At 37.6% G+C, this 16,846-nt stretch overlaps 1 protein-coding gene across 1 annotated transcript; it reads right to left on the bottom strand.

Moving 5' to 3' along the window:
* Positions 1 to 1,266: 1,266 nt before the first annotated feature.
* Positions 1,267 to 12,520, bottom strand: LOC125916889 (nephrocan-like; the record flags this gene model as incomplete). The annotated part of the gene is made up of 2 exons (XM_049623146.1): positions 1,267 to 2,118; positions 11,619 to 12,520. Coding segments are annotated over 2 exons (1,350 nt in total), but the record flags the coding sequence as incomplete, so codon positions are not given.
* Positions 12,521 to 16,846: the final 4,326 nt, after the last annotated feature.

Below are 16,846 nucleotides of genomic sequence, written 5' to 3'. Positions count from 1 at the left end.
TTTCCTTTCTCTGCCTTTAGAAGCATTTTGATGGAAGTCTTTGTAAAATGCTGCAATAGGTAAATCTTACTAATTAGGAAAGGAGCCAATTTAGATGGGGTTTCAGATTTATATGCCTGTAGATTTTATTTACAAGTAGATTGATAGAAAAAGATTGCTAGTAGATTGATAGAAAAAATACTGATTAAAAAAATTATTCTATAGTCACACCTCTATGACCAGACAGGCAATTCTCAAAAGTATGCAGTTCATCAAAAGGAAGGCAGTGTGGGATTGTGGTCAACTCAGGGAAAACAGACTGTAACTCAAAACACAACTCTTTTCAGGGAGGCCATTATAGGGACATCTGTAATATTTAAGGTGCCAGTTTATCTTTCCCTTTTTTTGGTTTCCCTTTGGTCTTGATAAGACTGTCCCACAAGGCCTACTGTCCCTTAGCAGGGATGAACATGTGACCCAAGTTAAGCCAATTAGCCTCTCCTTCTGAGGATATGACTCTTGAGAAGAGGGAAGCGAACACTGGTAATAGCAAGAGCTCTTCATTCTGCACAGAGAACCTCGAACAAGCTGAGGGCCTCTCCATTACATCATTCTGTCTGGGGCCCTGGAGCAGTTCTGATCCCCGTTCTTCCCAGATTCTTCAGTTTTCCTTTGATTCTGTGGGCTATTCCCAATCTTTCTAATACTTTCTTGCTTGCTTGAGTTGGAGTATGTCTCTATTGCTTACAGTCAAAAGCCAGTAGCGTAGACCTGCAGGCATCAGCTTCATATACAAAAGTCAACATCTTATGTGAAAAAATGAGCTACTCTATTTGCAGGAAGTTAGTGAGATGGCAATTTATTTGGCATTATTATTTGTGTAGATTTCAGTATAAAACACTAATTACCTTTTAAGTGGAAGGAATCTTATATCTTTTTACCATTGTCCCTTTCTCCTTTCCTCCCCCCACCTCAATTTACTTCAACTCTGATTTCATTCTTTTTTTTTTAATTTTTTTTAATGTTTATTTATTTTTGAGACAGAGAGAGACAGAGCATGAATGGGGGAGGGTCAGAAAGAGAGGGAGACACAGAATCCAAAGCAGGCTCCAAGCTCTGAGCACAGGCTCTGAGCCTCAGCACAGAGCCCCACACGGGGCTCGAACTCACGGACCGTGAGATCATGACCTGAGCTAAGTCAGACGCTTAACTGACTGAGCCACCCAGGTGCCCCTCTGATTTCATTCTTTAAAAAAAAAAAAACCTTACAAAAAAGACTCTTGCGTATCTAAATTTATTGTATATTTCTGCTTAAGAGATTGAACGCTATAAAACTTCATCTGGAGCACAGAGCATTTTTAAGTCAGTGAAACTACTCTGCCACTCTTATGATGGACACATGTTGTCATACATTTGTCCAGGTCCCCAGAATGTATGCCTCCAAGAGTGAACCCTCACGTAAACTATGGACTTCAGTTGATGATGATGTGTCAATGTAGGTTCATCAATTGTAATAAATGTTCCACTTTGAAGGGGGATTTTGCAATGGGGGAGTCTATACATGTGTGGAGATAGGGGGTATATGGGAACTCTCTATATCTTGGTCTCAACTACGCTATGAACCTAAAATTGCTCTAAAATGAAGTCTATTAGAAAAAAATTTTTTTCTAACCTGTAGGCAAAGCTCATACTTAATCTATTTCATAATCATAATAATCATCATCCATGTTGATTCTGATGCTGGAGTGCTCTTCTGGTTTTGATTTCTTTTTGGTTTCTTTGTTTTTCTCGGTTAGATGTAGTTGATGCTCACATTGTCTCATGATCTTCTTGGAGGACATCCAGCTTTCCCCTTGTCGTTCTGCTGGTGCAGCACATTGTCCCCCCTTCACATCTGTGCCCTTGGCCTTCAGGATCTCCCTCGCTCTTATGAGACTACAGGTACAATTCCACGGATTTCCATCCAGATACAGATGTCTGAGGCGAGGCAACCCCTCCAAGGCTTTGAGGTCTAAGGCAGAAATCTTGTTATTCCTAAGGTTTAGAACCTGAAGCTGCTTCAGATCCTTGAGGTCCCTCTCAGTAATATCCTGGATGGCATTGCCTTTGAGGTCCAGCCTGGCTAAGGTCCCTGGAAGCCTGCAAAAGTATGGAAACAGGATGTGAGAGGAAGCCATGATCAACATTCCATAACTACCTAGGCAACCTGGACTGAGCAACACCAGCCTTTTCTGTACCACCATGTCCTGTTTGAAGCTAGAAAACAAGACTTGTTTTGAAAAATTAAGTCTTATGTATAGGTCTTTAACCCTTTCTCATAGGTCTTGTTTTCTAACCCTCTGAGTTTTCTGGTTCCTAGCCATAAAACTCTTTAATTTCTTTTGTTGTCAAATAGGATCACAGAAACAAATTGATAAGAAAAAAAGTTCCCAATTTTTTAGGTAGCAAAGGCCACGAATCCATAATTTATACAAGAAAAAAAGTATTGAATAAAAACATGAAAAAGTGTTGTTCTTCATGAATATAAAAGGCAATGAAAAAGTGATGCAATGTTTTATATATGAAATTAGAACATGGCTTTGGTTAATTTTTTTTTAGTGTGTATTTATTTTGAGAGAGAGGGTGGGCACCCACAGTGAGGAGCCCGATGTGGGGCTCAAACTCATGAAACCATAAGATCATGACCTGAGCCAAAATCAAAAGATCATCAAGACCCAGGTGCTTAACCAACAGAGTCACCCAGGCACCCTGGTTTTAAATTTTTATATTTATTGCTGCTGAAGAGGTTGTAAGGTAAGAACTTAAACTCTATTGTGGGAGTTTAAATTGGTACCATTTTGGAAACAATTTGGTACTATGTATCAAATTTAAATAATGTCATACCTTTCAACTAGGAGATAACAGAAGCAAACAGATTTATTTGCAAACATGTTTGTCACATATTTAATTATACTTATAACAGCAAAAAAAGGATAGACTAATGTCTCCTAATATGTAAATTAAGAGATAATAAACTTATGTGACAATAAAAATCATATACTTATATCATTTTTGAAGTACTAATTCTATGAGAAAGCTTTTCTAACTATGGCTTGAAAATCCAGAAGCTATAAAAGATCAATGAATCAATGACATTAAACATAATTAAAAAAAAAAAGAAATTGTTTATAGCAAAAGACATATGCAAAGTCAGAAGATAAATTATAAACTGGGGGAAAATATCTGCACCTTAAAACCCAGACAAAGTGTGGCACCTGGTGGCTCAGTCGGTTAAGTGTCCAACTTCAGCTTAGGTCATGATCTCATAGCTCGTGAATTCAAAGCCTGTATCGGTTTCTGTGCTGACAGCTCAGAGCCTGGAGCCTGCTTCAGATTCTGTGTCTCCCTCTCTCTCTACCTCTAGCCCATATGAGCTCTCTCTCTCTCTCTCTCTCAAAATAAATTAAAAGAAAAACCAAACCACAGAAAAGCAAAGCCCTGAAGTCTTCAACCATACTCAAAATAGAGAAATGAAAAATAAAACCACAGAGAGATGCCATTTCTCACCTACCAGATTGGTAAAAATCTTAATTTCTAGCAACACATTCTGTGGGCAAAGCTGTGAAGGAACAGACATTCTCATACACAGAGACTAAAGTAGCATAGCCCCTATGGAGGAGAATTCAGCAAAGCCTAAAGAAATAACCTGTGTATTCACCCTTCAACCCAGAAATCTCACTTCTACATATACGGTTCACAAATATAAAACAGCATATATGTGTTTATTATGGTATTACTTATAATACAAAATGATTGGAAACAACCAAATACAACAGTAAAAAACTACTATGCAGTCTTTAAAAAGGAAGGGACTCATTCCTATGAATTACTACAAAATGATTTCCAGAAAGTATGGTTAAGGGGAAAAAGCAAAAAGTAGAATAGTATGTACAGTATGTGTAAGAGGGAAATAAAAATACATGTCCATATATTTGCTTATGTTTGGGGGAAAAAAGAATGATAAACCAGAAGTGAATAAAACTGGTTACTTATAGGAAGTGTTTGCATATGGTTTTAACTTCTGAATCATATTAATGTTTTACATGTTCACAAAACAAAAATGGCAAAGCAAAAACAAGCCCTAAAACTGAATACAAACAGAAACAAACATATCTAATTAATCAATGTTTATGTTGGTGTATAACCCATAAAGGAAAGAAAAAGTACTCTGACTAAATATCCTTGGTGGGTATATCTAAGCCTTAGACACTAGGGACAAAAGGATCTGCAAGGAAACTTCTCTTAGCATGCTTATTATTAACACCACCTAGTAATGAAATTTTGAAACTTTTTAAATGAATGCTCTAATACAAAACAAATCAGTAAGTATATTCATATCATTAGGAACCAAGATTTCATTGTAAAAGAAGATATGCAAATATAAAATAAGAAAAACCCTCTAATGTTAAATGTGAATTGGAGATTTTAATATGAATTCATAGCTTAAAAATACATATTTCCTAATTCTGCATACTGGAAGGATCTAGAAATAAAGTTACACTCTAATGGTAATGCTATTCCAATAGCATAGCACACTGAACACCCAGATCTTAATTTCAGAATTCCAGTTTCCACTTAAAAGAAGCAAGGCTTCTTAGAGAAATGGCTTATTCTATGTCTGGAGCAAGGTAAGCTAGAACATCTGAGCCAGAATGCAATGACATATTCAAAGATAAGCAATATCCATCAGCATGGCTGCTATCAAAAATCCAGAATATAACAAGTGTTGATGAGGATATGGAGAAATTGGAACCTTTGTGCACTGTAGGAGGCAATGTAAAATGGTGTAGTCGCTATGGAAAACAGTATGGTGCTTCCCCCCAAAATTAAAAATAGAATTACCCCATGATCCAGCAATTCCATTTCTGGGTACATACTCAAAAGAATTGAAAGCATGATTGGTCTCAAAGAGATATTTACATATTAAATAATCTTGTACATTATTTACATGTTATTCACCCATATTAAATTCACAATAGCTAAAATGTGGAAGCAATCCAAATGTACATTGACCATGAATTGATAGGCAAAATACAAGATGTACATACAATGGAATAGTCAGCCTTACAAAGGAAGGAAATTCCGGGGCACCTGGGTGGCTCTGTAGGTTAAGTGCCCTGACTTGAGCTCAGTTCATGAATTCAAGCCCCGTGTCAGGCTCTGTGCTGACAGCTCAGAGCCAGGAGCCTGCTTTGGATTCTGTCGCCCTCTCTCTGTCCTTCCCCCGCTCACACTCTGTCTCTCTCTCTCAAAAATAAACATTAAAAAACATTAAAAAACAAACTAAAAAATGAAAAAAACCCAAAACAAAAAACAAACAAAACAAAACAAAACAAAAAAACCAAAGGCAATTCTGATACATTCTACAACATGGATAAACCTTGAGGACGTTATGCTAAGCGAAAAAAGCCTAGCACAAAAAAGACAACTACTATAGTTCCACTTATATGAGATTTCTAGGGAAGTCAAATTCATAGAAATAGAAAGTATAATGGTGGTTGTCAGAGGCTGGGAGAGGGGGAAACAGGGAGTTGCTTCATGAGTGTGGAGTTTCAGTTTTGCAAAATGAAAAAGTTCTGGAGACCAATTACATAACAATAAGAAGGTATTTTACTGAACTGGACAGTTAAAAATGGTTAAGCAAGTTGTATGTGTATTTGACCTCAATTTTTAAAAAAGAGAAATAATGGAGGAGCACCACCAGACACTTGATTTCATCTCAGGTCATGATCTCACGGTTTGTGGGATCAAGCTCTGCATTCAGCTCTGCCCTGACAGTGCACAGCCTACTTGGGATTCTCTCTCTCCCTCTCTCTCTGCCCTTCCCTAGCTCTCAGGCACACATGTACTCACTCACTCACCAGCTCTCTCTCTCAAAAATAAATAAACATTAAAAAAATTTTTAAGAGAAATAATGGAATCGGGTCTCATGAACACAGGGACCACCTTGGAGGGGCACCCACTAGACAAATTTGGAGCAATTTGAGAATCAAAAGAGACTAGCAACTTGAAATGATCATAACACACTGAAAAAATTAAGATTCCTTAGGTCCATAGTGATACTCAGAAAAAGTAGAAAGGGTAAAGGGAGAGAAAAATACTCTATAATGTTCAATGGAAAAAATAGAAAAAAAAAACAAAATTAAATGATCTCAAATACATAAAAACAAATTATGTCTAGACATAGGCTCTTGTTGAGCAATTCTTGGATGATATTTCATTTTTCAACAGATGAAGTTTTCAGTCTTGAACAGGTACTGCTCTATAATCAGGAAAAAAAAAGTTTTTCACTGTGGATACCAATGTGAAAAATGTCATGCTAATGCTTATTGATAAAAAGTAAAAAAAACAAAAAACAGAAGCCCAATTGTGAACCTGAAAATTTTTCTGCTACTCAACAGCTTCATATTCTCCTATTTCCAGATGCTATTTCCATAGAGTGTGAACCCCCTGAGTGTGCACTCATGTCTTTTAGTATTCAGTGACATTTATTGTGGTGGTCCCGGTTATATGATGATTGTATATTTTATGTTAATATCCTAAACTGTACAGTGAATATACATATATAAGTATTTGTGATTTTGATTATTTATTTAAAGTGTTGTCGCCTTAGTTGGAATAAAGTTTACCTTAAAAAGTAGATGAACTTACCAGGGAAAAATCACTTCTTTCATTTTAACAGTTGATAGTTAAATTTATATAACATTTATTTTTTATTTTATTTAAATTTTATGTATTTTGAGAGAGACAGAGAGAGAGAGAGAGAGAGAGAGAGAGAGGAACAAGTGGGGGAGGGGCAGAGAGAAGGAGAGACAGAATCCCAAGTAGGCTCTGGGCCATCAGTGCAGAGCCCAATGCGGGGCTTGCACTCAGGAACCTGAGTTGAGATCAAGAGTCGGACGCTTATTGGGATGAGCACTGGGTGTTGTATGGAAACCAATTTGACAATAAATTTCATATATTGGGGAAAAAAAAAAAAAAAAAGAGTCTGACGCTTAACCGGCTGCACCACCCAGGAGCGCCAACAGTTTGATAGTTAAATTTAATTTGAAGTCAGTCCCCAAGACAATGTATTTTATGTACATACCAACTGACATAAGGTACATCCCTAAAAGTTATACAGAAAATCTTACGTATAGCTTTTTTCCCCAAGGAAATATGGACTATTAGCAGATGGTGTAGCAGTAAGCAAGACACTATTACCCTTCAGAGTACAAGGGAGAGAAATTGAGGAAAGATATGATAAAGTAAACCAAAGAGTCCAGTCTACTAATTAAGACTTGAGTTCTAACTTTGGCCATTCTTTTTACCAGTACGCAACTTCAGGTAAGTTATTTGGCTTAAAGTTTCTGATTTTCCACCCTATAGATGAAAGTGCCTAATACACGGAAGTCACATAATAAATGTTAGCTAATGAAAATGAGAAAGCCAAGTTTTCTTTTAAACAAATATAATGAACAGTTCTAGGGTGGGTATCTAAAACTTATACCTGCTCTTCCTTTTTTTTTTTCTTCTGTGTTTCTATGGACATTATAACCAAAATGACACTGTAAGAGAAATCACTAATGTCCTGATTTTGTGAACTTAGGGTGGTCATTTATTGCTTTGATATACTTTGTCTTTATAAGTCTGATTTATGCTCAAAAAGTTTCCCTGATTTTAAGACAAACATGTTTCTAAAAATGCTGTTTGTTCTTTGGGTCTGTGGCTTTTTAAAGTAAAAAGGGGTACACCCCATTTTACCAGTAGATGGCACCTGAGTGTAAGTAAGGTAAAATGCTATGCCTGTGTTAGGTTGTAGAAAGCTATTCTGGATTTGAATTATCCAAATTGTGGATAAAGAAAAGGTGATGTGACTTATATTTGTTCACTGAGCTACAGATTGGTGAAATGAAAAGCAGCAAAAGTGAGACCCAGGTCTTGGGCATTCTAAGTTTTAAGTAGTATAATATATTGTTTATAGCAGAGTAAATCTCAGAGGTGGGTAAATCTCGCGTGGTGGCTAAAATTCCCTGACTCTGGAGTTAGACTACTGTGTTTGATCTTGACTCCACCACTTACTGACGATGCGATTTTGAGCAAGTTTCTTGATACCTCCTAACCTTAATGTTGTAATCTGTAAAATAATAGTTTAAAAAATGTACGTACATTCGCAGGTTTGTTGTAAAGAGTAATCGGAAATAACATGCATATATGAACTCACTGCTGGTTTAGTCAGTACTTAATGTTATGTTAGGTATTATTTTTTCTTTTTTTTAAATGGTTATTAATTTGTTTTTGAAAGAGAGAGAGAGAGAGAGAGAGAGAGAGAGAGAGAGATCACAAGTGGGGGAGGGGCAGAGAGAGAGGGAGACACAATCTGAAGCAGGCTCCAGGCTCTAAGCTGTCAGCTCGGAGCCCATCGTGGAGCTTGAACTCACGAATCGTGGGATCATGATCTGAGCAGATGTTGGGTGTTTGAATGAGCCACCCAGCAGCCCCTAGGTATTATTTTCTATTTCGAATAATGTATTGAGGCAAAAGTAGTAGATATTTGAATATATGTGCACCTGAAAACATCCACTGTTACTTCCTTGGTACAATGTAGAATGGAGGATGGTCGGCAAAAGAAGGGGTTTGTGATTTGTGGTAGGATACATAGCTAGCAACTAAGCAACAAATTAGGTTAGGTTAGCAACTAGTAACAGGTTGCCTGTGTTTATAGTTTATTAATACAAAACTGAATTTTAAAGTACAATTTTGTGTATGAATAAAACCCATGAAAATAAAAAGTGTCCTGTTTTAAGCTTGTGGATAAAAGTCTTAACATTCAGAAATTAAAAAAAAAACAAAAACAACAGATCGTACTGTGTTTTAATGCTTTATGGGAGGAAAACCACAGAGAACCTTTTCTGGGTCATTCACACTTTCCAATTCAAAGAAAAGCTGGGGAGGTGGGGGGTGATGGAGAATTTAAAAATCACTTTCCACAAGAAGCAGATTGCTCTCACAGCTGGCCAAGTTCTTTGACAAAGTAGATAGCTGTGATGCTTAAGTTAATCCTCATAGGAAAAGCCCAGTCTCATCTCATGTCCTTTGCCCCATTATTCTTGCCCATTACTTCTCAACCCTGGCTGCACATTAAATTGATCTTGGGAGCTTTTTAAAAATGCTGATGCCTGGTCAAAAACTCTTGGGTATCTGCTTTAATTGGCTTGAAGTGAGGTCTGGGCCTAAGTATGCTTTTTTAAAGTTCTCCAGATAATTGTAATGTGGAGTCAGATTCAAGAATTATGGCTAGCTCAGGCTTGCAATTCTATTATACACTCCATTGGGTAAAAGCGTTGTGCTTTCTGTAGTCACTTATTAAACACACAAATGCCCTGGCGGGAGTAAATAATTAAGCTACTTTTCACTCATTAAACTTAGCAGGATTACTTAGCCAAATGCTTTCTAAAAGCTACCTGAATAGAGAAGTCCCCTGGATTCACAGTTTTGCCATGGCTGTTACAGCCCACTGAGAATCCTTGACAAGAGAGTCATTCCCCAATCTCTTTCATGAGTTTTTAGTCTATATGTGATTTGTTTTTTCTTGGAAAAGGGGCATATAGTGATAGAAAGTAAGGCTTGAAATACAGTAGAGAAATGACTGAAATTACAAGTATTAGAGTCTTGACACACTGCAGGCATGTTCTTTATGGCTTTTGTATCAGCTCTTCTGTCTAGAACACTTTCCTCCCCCACCCCCACCCCCAAACAGCTTCACAGCTAAATCCCTCACCTCCTTCCAGTCTTTGCTCAAAGCTTACATTTTTGTGAGGGTTACCATGCTTACCCTATTTCAAATGGCAACCAGCCACCCTTTTTTGTTGTTGCTAACTATAACACCTAACACCATGTAAATGTTATATACGTACACCTTGTGTTTATGGTTACTCTTTCCCTGCTAGAATTTAAGCTGTATAGAACAAGAAGTTTTATTTTTGTTGCACTGGTGTATCTCAAGTGCCTGGTAAAGTGCCTGGCACAAGGAAAACACTCAAAACTTATTTGTTGAAGTAAATTAATTGTATGTATGCATACGCTTATACATTAAAAGAAATTGCTTAATTTCAAATAACCCTGAATATTTTAAAATCTTGATTTCCATTGGATAAATCATTTTTTCATGTTTTGCATTGGGTACAGTTACCATACTATATAACAAACTTCTTTTTTTCAACTAGAAAAAATGAACATCTGGGGGAGCCTGGGTGGCTAGTCGGTTAAGTGTCTGACTTCGGCTCAGGACATGATCTCACAGTCTGTGAGTTCAAGCCCCGTGTCGGACTCTGTGCTGACAGCTCAGAGCCTAGAGCCTGCTTTGGATTCTGTGACTTCCTCTCTCTCTGCCCCTCTCCCACTCGTGCTCACTCTGTCTGTCTTTCTCTCTCTCAAAAATGAACATTAAAAAAATCTTTTTAAAGAAAAAAATGAACATCTGTACATATCAAAGATAATTTTTCCCTTTTTCATTCATAAAAAAAGTTGTTTATTGTAACTAGCAATGCAGATAAGTAAATTGAGTGCCATAGGGTCTTACAGAAGCCAGAAGTTGGTATATTAATTACAAGCAATTTGATAATGATAATCAACAGAGCAAGATGCCTTTTTTTCCTATAAAGCACCAAAAGGAAAACGAGTCCACTGACAGGCACATATAATAAATAACATAACATCTTTTTACGAGAATAATAGGGCTTTATTCTTCTACTTTATTATCTACTTTACAAATGTAGAACATGTAATAAAGTTTACATAAAAAGCATCAATTAATGTCAACATGTACATTAGTCATAGTTATGACTGGGTGGGGGAACAGGATGGTGGGTTGGGCACAGAGGGAGGGATATTTGGAAAGAGAAATTAAGTGTCAGAGTATGAGGATATGTATGTGTTTGTGTCCATATGTGCAGGAGTGTGTGTGTATGCATGTTTGTGAGAGAGAGAACTGAGGAGACAACCGAGAACACAAGGTAAGACACCCCAAATGGACTCACACACCCACAGGCAGACACAGTTAGAAGCAGAACCAGGATTAAGTCCTTTAAAGATCACAGCCCTGAGAAGAAAACGAGTCTCCCAAAAACAGAATTCCAAGTAAATACAAGATGAGATTATACACTTCTGATTTTTTTCATAGCTACTATTTCAATGCTTTTAAAAATATTTTACTAAACTTCCCTCTCATTTCTTTTACATATCCTTGCTTCGCTAGTGGCTGTGTACCTGTTGCTGGATCTCAGGCCACATGCTTAAAAACCAAAATACATTTTTACAAATACCATCCCCATATTATGTTTGTTAGCATACTCCGCCAAAGTGGCGTCGTATATTTTCAAATACAGATCGCCCCTGTTGGTGTCTTGTCTGACAGGTGAGAGCAATTAAGTTAGTGCAGATTCAGTTAGAGGGCTGGGGATTCCAAAAGCCCGTCTAAAACCTCTACCCTGGAACCCTTGGATAGCCTTGATCAGATCATTTACGTTTGCTCTGTTTTTCTTGCTTGTATGCTGTGCTTAATTGCCCCAATCTTCAGAAAACGTTAAAAGGAGTCAACATAAGTGAGAACTCTCCCTTACCTTAGAGGTATAGACAACAGCAGGTTCTGTTCCAGGGCCAGGTTGGAGAGCTGGGAACACATCTGCAGGGCTCCAGCTTCGAACAAGCTGACAATGTTGTTGTCCAGAAACAAGTGTTTCAGGTCTCGGAGGTCCTGGAAGTCTTGGGCTGTAACTCTCTGAATCAGATTATTGCTAATATCTAGTTTTTGTAGCCTTGCTGGTAGTTTAAGGGGCAACGTTTGAACCTGGTTTTGGGACAACTCAAGAGTAGTTAAATTGGCAAGGATCTGTGCCCCATCAATGGAGGAGAGTGAGTTTTCTGACAGATAAAGGTGGGAAAGATTCTCCAAGTGTCTCATGTCTCGAAACCTTACCACTTTGAGCTGGTTTCTCTCCATTTTTAAAGAGAGCAGGGATTTGGGCAGATTAATAGGAATTTTAGTCAGAAAATTACCACTGACACTGAGAAATTGCAAAGCCTGAAGAGAAGCAAAGAAGCTAGCTGGTATAAGATGCAGTTTATTATTCTCCAGGCTCATACTTTTCAGGTGGGGAAGTACCAGTGGTCCAGCTACAGATTCGATAATGTTGCCATCCAACATCAAACTCTGCAAACTGATCAAAGAAGAGAGTGTGCTGGGAGAGAGAGAAGAGATCAGATTGTTTTTAAGTTCAAGGATTTTTAATTTCTTCAGTCCTTCAAAATCAGATCCGTGTAGGACATTTATTGAATTCTCATTTAGTTTTAACACTTCAAGACTGGCTGGCAGAACCCTGGGGACTCGTCTTAACTTATTTTTCCAGAGTTCCAAGGTCTTCAAGGTACTCAGAGTTTTGAAAGTGTCATTTTCTACTGACTCTGTTCCACTGGCCAGCAGAATAAAATCTTCTAGAGCCAACATTCGGGTGAAGCTAGACAGCTACAAAAAAAAAAAAAAAAAAAAACCCGTACACAATGAAATGCAGTTGTCATTCAATACTAATGATACTTCAGATTTCCCTTCAGGACCTCTTTAAAATTATTTTTTAGAAAAGGATGGAAACTCAGGTTCTGACTACTTTTTTTTGAAGATTTTATTTTTAAGTAATTTCTGCTCCCAACGTGGGGCTCAAACTTACAACCCCAAGATCAAGAGTCACATGCTCCTCCTCCTGAGCCAGGCATGCACCCCAGGTCCTGACTAGTTTTATTCATGATTGCTAACATGAAGGATATTAAAAATATGTTAAGCACTTTTACACACTATTGGTAGACATAATACTAGCCAACTTTTTGGAGTGCTTCGGTGGCTCAGTTGGTTCGGTGTCTTGACCTCAGTTCAGGTCATGATCTCACAGCTCGTGGGTTTGAGCCCTGCATCAGGCTCTGTGCTGACAGCTTGGAGCCTGGAGCCTGCTTTGGATTCTGTGTCTCCCTCTCTCTCTCTCTGCCCCTCTTCCACTCATGCTCTGTCTCTCTCTCTCTCTCTCTCTCTCTCCTTCAAAAGTAAACATTAAAAAAAATTTTTTTTACATTGGTCAACTTTTGCTGTACATTCTCTGACCAGCAAGCTTATTTCTAGCCAGAAGTACTTACTAGTTGCACAATGATTTATGAAGCAGGATGTTCTTTGTGGCATCATCTTATAATAGCCCCGAATGGGAACAATCTGGAAATCTTTCACCAAACTATTAGCAGCTGCTAACTCTACAGTGCAAGATTACTAGAGGTTTTCATTATCTTCATTTTGCATTGTTCATATATTTTTAAGTTATAAATTACATTAAAAAATTTTAAGCATTAAACATAAAAATTTTAAATGTCCTAGACACTGCTATCACTAAGATGGGCCTATTAGAGAAACATTTCAACTATGTTATAATTTGAAACACTAGCCTCCATATTCCCCTATTGTTCAAACTGTACTTCATTGATGCAAAAGATCCATGAAGAAACAAACAGGATACACGTGTCTCGATCTCTGTAGAACAAAGATTCCATTCACACATATACCCCAGATCTAATGCTACTCTTGTCCTAGATTTTAGAAATGATCAAATCTGATATGCTTTCTCCATAGGTTGCAAGTTCAAGTACCCCTCTCCTCTCCACATATCTGTCAACCTCCTAGCTTGCCATCTAGGTCTTCTTCTGAATGATGTAATTCTTGGTATTTTGTTCTTAGAGTAAGATCATCTCTAGGCAGAAAGAGGAATTGTTCCAGATTTTCTTCAGCTTGGTAAAACTTCACAAAAATTTTCAATCTGCTTTAGAATTCAATTGCTAAAATTTTCAGGGCAAAATTTTATGCCTTACTAGCTACAGGTTTTAAATGTTTGATTTAATTATGCAGTTGAGCCCTTTTGTAATAACAATTGCATGATTAACACTTTCAAAGTGGGTTGATTTTGTACCATATATTTATTTATCCCGGGAAGACATGTGATGTGAATTATGGTAGATTTTATTTTATTTTAATTTTCTTAAGGAGTTGGGGAGAGGGAGAGAGAAACCCAAGCAGACTCCATGCCCAGTGTGGAGCTCGACGCGGGACTTGATTTCATGACCGAGAGATCTTCACCTGAGCCAAAATCAAGAGTCAGACACTTAATTGACTGAGCTACCCAGGCACCGAATCATGGTATATTTCAAAGCTTCTCCTAATATGATACTCTGTTAGAAAAACCTCATGTTAAAATTTCCATAACAGATGTTTCCAATCATAATAGTTTTGGCGGCTGCTAACATGTGATATTTTCTTAATGATTAATCAGATGTATTAATTAGTCCTAGTCCCAGTAATAATCATAATTTTTTTCTTGCATTTATTGAACATCTACAAGTGCCAAGTACTTTTTTATATTGTTAAAAAAAAAAAAAAAACATAAGCCCCAAATGGAGTCATTTGCTCCCCACCCATGATGGCAAATCAAGACTTAATTATAGTTTTGACCTCTCCTAAAAATGTAACTTTTTAGGGGCATCTGGGTGGCTCAGTCAGTCAAGCCTCAGACTCTTGATTTCAGCTCAGGTCATGCTCTCACAGTTCATGAGATAGAGTCCCACATCGGGCTCTGTGCTGACAGTGCGGAGCCTGCTTGGGGTTCTCTCTCTCCCTCTTTCTCTGCCCCTCCCCAGCTCGTTCTTTCTCTGTCTCTCACTCAAAAATAAATAAATAAACATCAAAAAAAAATTTTTTTAAATGTGACTTTTTAAGAGTCAATCTGAAATTTCTTCATCAGCATTAGTGAGGCAATCACCATGATAAAAACGCTTTCCGTCCCTTCTTCCCCAAAGAAACTTGACCTGCCTGAAACCATCCTTACTTATGTTTTGTTAATAACTCCTTTGCTCTACCCTCCTGCCTATGAATCCTCCCATTTGGTACAACTTCTCAGAGCATCTCTGCTTGCTAGATGAGATGTTGCCTGATTCATGCATCACTTATTATTAGATCTTCAAATGTACTCAGTTGCATTTTGTGTTTTAACAACATATTATCATTAGTTCTTCTAATAACTAGCAAATTTGCTATTATCAAACTTTTGAGAGTTGAGAATTTCAACAAGGTCTATTGGACTCTACAGCCCTTTCTTCTTCAACTTACCATTCTCTATTGCATTTAGTCTACAGTTAATGGTTTTCCAAAAAAGATAAGATCTAGACACAAATCAGAGAGTTTTAGAAAAGCAGAAATTTTAGGGGTACCTGGGTGGCTCAGTCAGTTAAGCATCTGACTTTGGCCCAGGTCATGATCTTACAGTGTGAGTTTGAGCCCTGAGTTGGGGGTCTGTGGTGACAGCTCAGAGCCTGGGGCCTGCTTCGGATTCTGTTTCCCTCTCTCTCTGCCCCTCCCCCGCTCACGCTCTTCCTGTCTCTCTCAAAAATAAAAATAAACATTAAAAGAAAAATTTTTAAAAAAGATAATCAGAAACTTTAGAGGTTACCTAGTTCAAATCTCCCATTAGAATTTCAGGCAAAAAAAAAAAAAAAAAAATTTTTTTTTAATGACCTGCTCAAGACTGTTCCTGAAATACTTTTCATCCTGAAGTGTCCTTTCTAGACTTTCCTTCATATAAAGTCATGTGTGATTCTAGACATAGATCTTCATTTCTTAGATTGTTGATCTCCCAAAAGAACTTGGTGTTATTAGTACTTCTACATTTATCTGACTGACCATAAACCCTAAAAGATTACTGTTTATGTAGCAAGGCTCAGAGATGACACGGCTCTGAATGGGCAATTTATTTGGGGACTAGGCAAAGTGTGGTATCAGAGCCTCAATTTGTCTTTATTTCTATTCATGAAGTGTACAGACTGGCCTAAGTAGACTGTTCATGTTCTTAAGCAAATCCAGTGGGTAGCTGAAGCACAGAGACCTTTCTTTCTCCTTTTTGTCAGTCAATGCCGATTACTCTTGATTATTATTAATTAAAATGGCTACCATTTTCTAGGGATGCCTGGCTGATTCAGTCAGTGGAGCATGTGACTCTTGATCTTGAGGTTGTGAGTTTGAGCCCCACGTTGAGTATAGAGATTACTTAAAAATAAAATCTTTTTAAAAAATGGTTAGCATTGTCTAAGTATTTACTATGTTTATAAAGCCTTGTGTGCAAGCATGATTATTACCTTTTCAGAAAGGGAAACTAAGGCTCAAGAAGGTAAAATAACCAGTCCAAGTATATCTTGGTAGCAAGTGTAAAAGTTGAGCTTCCCACCCAGGTTTATCTTACCCCAACACACATATTTTTATTTTAACTTTACTGCTATAACATGAATTTAGCAGAAGAATATGGAATTCTGGTACCACAAACAGTGAAGAAGATGCCCACTGATTTTCAACTTTTCCGTTGATTTACAGAGCTGACAAAGGAAAATAATTCTGCGAGGCTAGTTTTTCCATTTTCCTGGACTAAGCCGAGGTGTGCTCCAGAGATGTAAAAAGAGATGCTTTTGCCCTTGAGCTAACTTGATGCTACTGCTTCTTCTTTCTTTCCTTTTTTAAGTTTTTATTTATTTATGTATTTTGAGAGAGAAAGCGTGCAAGTGGGGAAGGGGCAGAGAGAGAAGTGAGAGAGAGAGAATCCCAAGCAGGCTCCACATCACCAGTACAGAGCCTGACGTGGGGTTCAAACTCACAAACCATAAGATCATGATCTGAGCCAAATTTGGACCTTTAACTCACTGAGCCACACAGGTGTCCCCCTCACCCTTTGGTTTTGTTGTTGTTGTTGTTGTTGTTGTTGTTGTTGTTTTTAAGGTTTTG

Source organism: Panthera uncia, unplaced genomic scaffold (assembly GCF_023721935.1).
Source record: "Panthera uncia isolate 11264 unplaced genomic scaffold, Puncia_PCG_1.0 HiC_scaffold_1293, whole genome shotgun sequence".
In the NCBI taxonomy this organism is placed as follows: domain Eukaryota; kingdom Metazoa; phylum Chordata; class Mammalia; order Carnivora; family Felidae; genus Panthera; species Panthera uncia.
The sequence above is the reverse complement of the archived record's forward strand: the minus strand, read 5'-3'. Positions and strand labels throughout refer to the sequence as shown.